This window comes from Egretta garzetta, unplaced genomic scaffold, assembly GCF_000687185.1.
Source record: "Egretta garzetta isolate BGI_Z169 unplaced genomic scaffold, ASM68718v1 scaffold439, whole genome shotgun sequence".
Lineage (NCBI taxonomy): Eukaryota > Metazoa > Chordata > Aves > Pelecaniformes > Ardeidae > Egretta > Egretta garzetta.
This window is the reverse complement of record NW_009260803.1, coordinates 1,089,355-1,098,331: the sequence shown is the minus strand read 5'-3', so window position 1 is coordinate 1,098,331 and position 8,977 is coordinate 1,089,355. Positions and strand designations below refer to the sequence as shown.

General features: G+C 43.5%; 1 protein-coding gene across 2 annotated transcripts in view; it reads right to left on the bottom strand.

Annotated features, from left to right (window-relative positions):
* Nucleotides 1-290: 290 nt before the first annotated feature.
* Nucleotides 291-8,977, bottom strand: part of FSTL4 (follistatin like 4) — a 238,852-nt gene continuing 230,165 nt past the window's right edge. For both annotated transcript variants that reach the window (XM_009646869.2, XM_009646870.2), the window contains 4 exons: nt 7,929-8,078; nt 7,239-7,346; nt 4,068-4,177; nt 291-993 (listed from right to left, as the gene is read on the bottom strand). In XM_009646869.2, the coding sequence (XP_009645164.1) occupies nt 291-993; nt 4,068-4,177; nt 7,239-7,346; nt 7,929-8,078 (1,071 nt within the window). The remainder of the gene's footprint in view (nt 994-4,067; nt 4,178-7,238; nt 7,347-7,928; nt 8,079-8,977) is intronic.

Below are 8,977 nucleotides of genomic sequence, written 5' to 3'. Positions count from 1 at the left end.
TCGTGGCTTATACGATATCTCAGTGGAGATACTATTCACTTCCCAGCATTTTTCTCATAACCCCAAATAAAAAATTTCCCTCCAGAACCGCTTCCTATTAGCAGAGCATACCTTATATTATAAAACTTGCAAGTAGACCAGTGTTGTACCATGAAGCCTATACAGGGTTTTTTTTGTTTTTGCTTTTTTTTTTTTCCCAGTGTAAAAATATACAATGCTACTGCTCCTTTGTTGCAGTGTAAAGGTCCAACCGGTACTCGCCTGCCGAAGGCTCTACTGCTATTGCCCTTTCATACCTCTCCAACCCAGACCACTGTGTTACCCCTCCTTATACCTGAAACCTCACAGCGTAATGTATTTTGCCTCCCATTTATAACAAACAATGAATCTTTAGCTGGTGTAATGAGATACTGTCCAAATAATCCACTGTCTTTCATAATTCTGTTGTAGCTGCTCCAGGGCCAGTCTTTGGATGAGATAGGGTCCTTTAAATTCTTCAGTACATTCATTTTCCCCGTTGACAGCTCTACAAAAAGCACATCTGTTTGCAAATGTGAAGTAGCATATATATAGTACTGATTGCCTTCAGTGAAAGAGGGTTGAAATGTCAGATCAGATACGTGTATGTTTGTTTGTAAGTCATAAATCAACTGGATTTCCCCTCGGAAAGTCAGAGCCTGGACTTTGATCCTGCCACTGTCTTCATCCGCACTGACCAAATAGCGTCCGTCCGGTGAGATATAAGGTGTGCCCACCACGTCGCTGTTGGGGCCGATGACGGCGTCGGTAACGCTGTCAATAACGAGCTGTGGCGACGCAGGCACTGACCTATTCCTCCTACACTGGACAAAGAAGTAACCGCCCAGGTGGGTATAAGCCATGGTCTGCGGTACGCAGCTATAGTTCTTGAAGTTGATAGTCTTGATGTGGGTTACAGTTTCCAGGTCAATTTTGTGAACTGCGGATTTCGATTTGTTAAAGATGAAGCCAAACCTGAAATAGAAAACACGACACTGAAGTCATCTCTGGAGACATGGTGGTGTGCTGGAGAAAAGACAAAAAGTCAGCAGAACTGGGAAACTCTATCCTGTTGGTTTCGGAAGCGTGTGCAATAATGCTGTCTCTTTTCTCCCTCATTTTAGGGCTTCTAAAACGTTCTAAAAGGAGGTATGTGTTTCAGTTAAAATTAGCAACCTGACCCTGGGAAGCTTGAATCTGTGCTTGGGTGTTTGAATAACACCTTCAAGAGCTGAAGCCTTTTACTGGGAAGACCAATTTACAAGAGGAAAGATATCAAGGCTTGGGTGTTTTGTAGGCTAGTGTTGCCCAGTGTTGTATTTAATCTGCTTCAGGCCTAGAGAGATGTAATTCACTATATACCCAAGACTTCTTCAGTCTCAAAATAGAAAACTCTTCAAAACAAAGCACATCCCTGCCAGGTTGTGGCCAGAGAGCGACTCTGAGCTGTATGTATAACCACTGAGACCACGTCCGACCCCGTCTCTTAAATTACAGCATCAGAGGGTAGCTGCGATGCGTGTTTGCTGCCCCTGGTGTCTGGGGACCACTGCAGGAGCTGGCGAGGCCGAGGTGTAGAGCAGACTTTGTTAAGCACCGTCCAGCCAGCCCAGGGAAGGTGTAAAACATTTCTCGAGGAACATAACCAGGCAGGGTCCGCTGCAGAAAAGGGGTCTTTGTTTTCTGTCTCAGGAGAGGGCAGACAACAGTGAGCAGAGAACAAATGCTCTGTAAGAGATATATGCTGCAGCACATCTGACCTTTGCTGAAGACAAGAAAAGGTCGAGAATAGCCCAGAAAGATTTCTGCTTAATTTGAGAGGGAGCCCATAGAAACAGCCTGTTTGTGTTCATCGGATTCACAGGTCACTGCTACTGACTTACGAAAACTAATTTTACATCGAGTAGCTTTTCATCCGTTCAGTGCAGACAGAAGGAAATGAAGGGTGTGCTCCGTTTTGTATCTCTTCCCCAAAAGATGTAAAATTGCTTTGTGAAACATGAAGGACAACGTGCTTCATGCGGATAATATATATTTTGCTTAAAACACTAGGTTTGTTTCTTTATTCTTAAGCCATCTGTCAACGAGACACTCAGCAACGATTTCAGTTCTAAAGAACGAGCCGATGTAGTGTATGATCCCATGAAAATCACTGGGCTAAGCCTTTCATTTTCCCATTATACTCACATCCATTAGAGATTTTGGAAAATATCTGCAGTGGAGATTCCTAGAGCACTGTGTGTGTGGAAATTGGATATGACATTTGTATTTCTCCTGGATGAATGCATTTTAAGTACACTTCAAAAAAATTCTTTCCCTTACAGCATTTTTTCCCAAGACTTCTTTAATACTTGGCCAAATGCCCGAAGAAGTTAAAAAATTGTTCTTATCATAAACTTTAATTTAAAAAAGTGGGTCAGAACGTGGTTTATGTGCACACAGCTGTGGCAGAGGCGCAGCACTCACATGAAATCTGTGATCTGAAATCTCAAAGAAAACCTTGCACTTGGAGAGTTTTTAATAGACAACAATCTACCCTGGGAACTAATAGAAATGGATACATTCCTAGATACCCATCTGAAATAACAGGCAGCTGAAATACATATGCAGGAACATTTGCATACAAATATTTTTTGGCTCACGGAAGAGATTGCTTAAATATTCACCTTCCTGGGAAATGCTGGTATTGCTATTTATTGTTTCTGAGTGGAGAATTTAGAACATGATCTCAGTAAGTCTCATTAGACTGCGAGCAATTATTTTTCTGGGCTGAGGGTGAGAGAGAACGGATAAAGATCTGGGCCCTGAACAAATGAGATAGGAAATTAGGCACAGCATTCTCTGCTTTGCACATGGAAAACTATAGACAATTACCTACATTTAATCTTTCTTACGCAAGATCATCCGTATACAGCCGATGAATCACACTGAAGCCAAAAGACAATAAAACAACAACAGAAGCGTAATTGTTCCACCTCCCGGTCTTTGAACTCAGACCGTACCTTCTCAGCTCAGTCCTTAACATTCAGCAGGGTCATCTACCTCCTGGCACTACTATTCGTCATAACGATCTTTTGAAAGCAAACGGGAAAAATGAGGTAGGGAAAAATTAAGAATGACAGCCATGAAGTATGTCTCATTATTTTGTGTTTCAGGAAGCAAAGTTATTTATTTTGGATCAGATTCAACACATAATCATTTAAGTGTGACCCCGCTGTCCTCGGTGTTCACTGCAGGGAGCCTGAGATTAATGTAAGGAATTACATTATGATTTTTTGAGTGTTTAACTTAGTTAAACCATACCGGGGACAGAAGATGGTTAAACAGTTGTTATGTTATAACATGGTAAGAGCAGTATAAATTGCTGTGCAGTCACCATCAATTTTGATAATGTTAATGGGAAGCTTCCTGTTCCTGCTGGGAAGCAGCCAGTATTACTCCAAGATATTAGTATGTTAGTTATACAATCTCATTAACCACTACATCTCATTAACATTCAAAACCGATGGTTCATAGAGGTGGGTTTTTTAATATGCAGTGCCTAACTTTTTTCTGCTCAAACCGTGCACCTCACATAGAGATCCAATATTTGAACAAGTAAATAGTTGGGAAACACGTGGAAGAACCAAGCTTTATGCTTCAGGCAGAATCGACTTTTACCACTTCAGGCAATAATCTTTGACATAGGTTTCTGCCCAGACCCATAAAGTGGTTTTGAGGAGGGAAGGCACCTTTCGGGCCATGAAATTCCCAGCACAAGCAAGCCAGGGCAGCGCGTCCTGCTTTGCCGCAAGGAGGCACCACTGACCGAGCTGAGGTCCGGACACCTGGGCACGGCTTTGCTTGCTTTTTCATTGATTCACTGAATAACTAGAGGTCATTTCCTCAACCATTTCTCCGTTTCACACATGAAAATGGGGATAAGAGTAGGTAGCTTGATCACGAATTCGTTCATTAACATTCATCAAGTGCTGTAAGATTATTAGAAGCATACCCAGTAGAAGAGAGCAGTATGGTCACTGTTGCTGTTCATTAAGATCATTTCTTACCTAACATGATTGATAATAAGATTTGTAGGTGGTATAAAAAAATCCTCCACTCCTTCGAAGGGCGTGCGGATAACATGCTGATCCTCCCCTGCGCTGGCCTCTGGTATTACCTACAATAAATACACACAAGGTTGAGCACAGGAAAAGCAGCGAGTAAGGCAGAAAGGTAAATACAGATTACAGAGTCATACACGGTACCGAGTGGCTTTTCCTAGGGATGCAGTAGACTCAAATTGATTAACGACCTCAAAATACTGTTTGGTGTAGCTGTCTTGAAAAAGGTGTGCTAATAAATAGTATTTGAGGCTTGACATTTGTAAGGTAAGTACACAACTCTACTTTCATAAGATGTTTATATCTCGAGAAAGAGCAGTCATGCAGGAGCTGAAGCAGTATGACAACGCTGAGACCATAATAATTTATTCCTCACTGTCTAAAATAAACATTTATTTCACGGTCATATTTATTAATCTCACTTAAATGCGCAGCGATCATTTACCAGCTTGAAGGGTCAAACACTAACTTACAGCAGTTAATTATCACTTTGAAGGAGAGGAACTGTTCATGCATCCACCGCACCATATAAAATCCAGGGAAGAGCAGAGCAAGGCCCTTTGGCTCTCCCCCCCGGGCTGTCCTCCAGCCCAGCACACACCTCCACCGTCACTGAAAACTCAGCTCCTCCACCGCTCCGGAAAAGGAGAGGTAGAAGCTTTCAGTAATTAAAATGTTGAATACTCAAATTGTTCACGCAGTTCAAGATGACTTGAGTCCATCCATTAGGAACTTCTGCTGCTCCAATGCGCAACAGTAGTCGCTTTGAATTCATAGCTACATAATTCATTAGGGAAATGCTAAAACCCTACAAGGGTTAGTTCAGACAGCTGTTCCGGTTGTGCCATTTAGATTTCTTCCAATTAGATTGCTCAAGAAAGATGCCCACTCTTGCACAGTGCTTTCATGAGGCCAGGCATTTGCTTCCCACAAGCCAGTAATGGCTAAACAACAGCATCCCATTAGTTGGCTGCACGGGCTGTTTGATGAATTCCTGACTTCCAAAGAACGAGTGGAAATTTAGATCAGCCTCTGCAGTAGCATCTTGGTAAAAAAAAAAAGATATTTTATTGCACGTCTGCAACTATCCACTGCAGGTTTTAAGAATGAACTTTGCCAAATTAGTCACTGCCTGCCTTTTGGGAAAGAAGGTTGGAAAAAAAGAAAAGATCTACTGATGCTGATGCTAATCTCATTCTCTACATGTGTAACTGCACTTCATAAAGATAACAGAAAGGACTATCTGAGAGCTGGAGCCTTATAACAAGTTTCCAACTGTGCAGATGGTGTGTTCTTCTTAATAATCACATGCTTGTGCCACCTCTCCTTTAATTACAGAAACCTCTCACAGCTGGATGGAAGAAATTAAGTCAGAAAGGGTAAAGAGAGCCCATTTTGTCTCCTCATACCCTGTACAGGAAACTGCTAATCCCCAGGTGAGACAAGCTGGTGGCATTGCCTCAGAAACCTCCATTTATTTGCCCCCATTCTGTTTCTGGCATCTTCTCCTGAAAATGCCCATGTTTAGTTGCTAGTCCATTCTTTATTATTGAAGGCTGCAGCCATTATCTTGGATGAAACGTGGCTGGTGGGGATGGCTCGTCCCACATTCACGGGGCAGCATCTCCAGCGAAGCCTTGGGTAACCCCACGAGTAACAGAGACTCCAGATTTGTAGGTTTTTAGGGCAGAAGGCAGAGCAACCCTCCTTCTCTGCCTTTTGGGGAATGCTTTAATGGAGATTGAGAAGCAAACATTTCTGGTAAAAGGAGTATTCACATGACACCTCTGTTTCCAGAAAGGTTGGACAGCAAGCGCCAGAAGATAACTACTAGAGAAGGGTATGTCTGGATGGATCAAATCAGCTCTGGTGTCAACTCCGCCACATGACGTACAGCAGCAGCAAACTGCCCAATTCGATGCCTACACTGAGCGTTTCTGTACCGTCAACAAGAGAGTGAATCCTCCAGGACAATCCAGAAAAGCAAATTAATTCAGTTGTCCAAACCTATGTGCATCACTGTGCCCCAATACCACTGTGGGTCTGATGGTGCTGAGCGTGGAGGAGCTCCAGGGACCTCACTGGCACCCCTCCGGTGGAGCCACTGACACCCAATAACAGAATTTGTCCCTGAGGTTTTACTGTTGCTGTTTATGCTTTGTTCATGCCCTAGAGAGCTGCTTTTAGCATTTTACTGTGAGAGGAACAGTTCTACCACGTTGTGCTCCATCACCATCCAAAAAGAGGCTGAAGGCTCGTGAGAGACACGTGACAAAAGTAGCAATGTAGTGCATTGGCAGAAAACCTTGGACTTCTCCTACGTGGAAGGTAAGAAGAGGTAAATGCCTTTACCAAACTGGAGGACAGGGTGGTTTTGCTCAACATACAACAAGGGTGATAGGCTAGTAACCCTGAAAGAGGTATGACTCTTGAGACACTGTACAATGCATTCACCTTTTAATATTTCTTTTTACATGCAATGTTCCCAAACTCTGCAGACAAAAAAAAATTGCAGGTCATCATTAACATCTGAGAAGGGAACGCTGCAGCTCTGCCGTGAACACACACTTAGTCCCTACTTTAGGCTTATCCTTGAAGGTGTTACTCAGCCTGACTTACACCTCTGATGAAACACCACCAATAGCCTAAAGAGCAAGAGTTTTCTATGCAGAAAATATGCTCTTTGTGGCTTCTTGGTACACACTGCTTTTAGACCTCAGCCAAGTTAAAAAGAAGCTGCACTCACGCAGGCTGCACAAATGACTCGGGGCATCGCAGGGCTCGTACTGCTCGCAGTCAGCTGCCAGCCCTTGCTGTACGACTTTATGGCACTTGGCTCTGTCATCACCCTTAAAACAAAACAGACCTTGGCGACAAAGCAGCCCTGCTGCCAGCCTACGGCACAGTCATTGCTCAAAAACAAATTAAACAGCAGGAAAAATATGTGAGGATGGACGGAGGAGGGATGAATAAAACACACTAGATATGCAAATGAAAGAGCAGCTTTCTATCCAGACCATTAAATGCTGTTAATTACCAGCAACCAACCGGCTGCCAGCCTGCTACTGAGGATGCCAAGCCAAGGGAGGGCAAAGGCTCAGGTGCATAAGGACTTACCTGCAGCGTTGGTGAGGCCTTCCGCATGTCGCCCCAGCTAAGCACCCAGACTTGGTCGTGGGACTTGTCATAATGTAATTTGGTTGGTAATGGGTCAACATCCAAGGACTTAAAAAAAACCAGAGACAGGTATTTACACAGTGACCCAAATGCACATGACGAATATTATATTAGTTTACGGCAGCCGTTCCCGTGCACCACCGTTACGCTCATTTGTGCAGCTTTGCATTCAAATCAGTTGCGGGATCAGCAGCAGCACCAGCAGTAGAAAAATCTGGCTGATCGGTGCCGTTTTCTGGCTAGACATCACTCCATCTTACAGCCAGTAGATCAGGGGCCAATTTCTGCTTGAATTATACCCACACCAGTTCATTCATCCAAACCTGCTCACAGCTGAGGTCAGGCAGTGGCTCAGTAAGCATAAGCCAGAAATTCGTCCTAGAGTTATTTTACCACGCTAGCTGCAAGCCTGGCTGCAGATGCAGCCCTAGACTATGATATCCAACCCATAAAGGAGTTTTTTTCCTGCTGGTGAGATTACAGAACAGCAAACGACACAGTGTGACCCCATGGGTGAAAGCAAGGCAGGCCCAAATTTTTAGTGATGTCAGCACTGGGCAAAGATCTACTTTTTTTGTCCCATATCAAGTCTTTTGCCATCAGTGAATCAAGAGTTCCCCGAGTAAGTACCTGTATGGCTTTCTGAGTCTGGATATCAATTATCATTACTCTATTCTGCTTAGGCTGTGTCACGTAAATGTACTTGTCTCTGACGTTGACCGCTGAAGCCCAGAGGCAGGACTGAGTGCCTTCACCTTCCACTCTAGGACAGATCTCTTCCTGAGGGGAAAAAAAAAAAAAAGAAGAGGAGAAAAGGTTTAATTTCTACAAGTTCAGGGGCTTGAGCAGCTAGAAGCTTAGCCTTGAAAACCACAGGAAAAAATTCCCCGGGGATTCCATTAGGATGATATTTTTCCCCTTTCTTTCCTGGAAAACATGAAATAATTATTTTATCAGGTACCACACTGCAGCCTGGCTCTACCCTGTGACATTAAACAGCTGGACCTCCTGCAAACTCACATTGAATTCAAATAACCACACAGTCTATGGATCTATCTTTTGAAGTATGCCATGGCTCATCACGACTTGCTGTGTTGTCAGCGTTTATTAGCAACAGAAATATCACTGCATTTTGGAAAAACAGTGATTTACATTAATTGAATCACAGCTTTATATTTTTCACTAAGTCTTCATTTTCAGTTCAGGAGAGCGCGCTCCAAGATGCTCGGGCTCTGGGAAACAGTAGGAAAATGTCTAGGGCCCTACGTGCTCCAACATGGGAACTTCCCCTGTTCAAAAGGAACCAAATCCTGCTGCTTTGGACCAAATCCTGTTCGCAGCTGCCTGATGCCATATTTTATCTCTGATTCTGTGCAAAAGTGGTATTAGCATTAGTGGGAGCTCACAGGTACCCTTAGTTTGAAGAGTCACGTGTGATCTTCCCTGCATGTTGGCTACTCTTCATCGCTCTTCCTTCTGTTGAGTTGCTTTACTTGAAAGAGCATTTGTGTGGGACCGGGCTGTGGCGTGGAAACAAGGGTAAAACTAAATGAGCACAGATATATTTCTGTGAGCACAACTTTTGGTTTTAAATCATGTCCATAAAACAGCTGGGTCACTTTAAATAACGGCACAGCCTCCCTAAGGGGAAAGCGATTTGAGGAGCAGAGCCTGTTCAG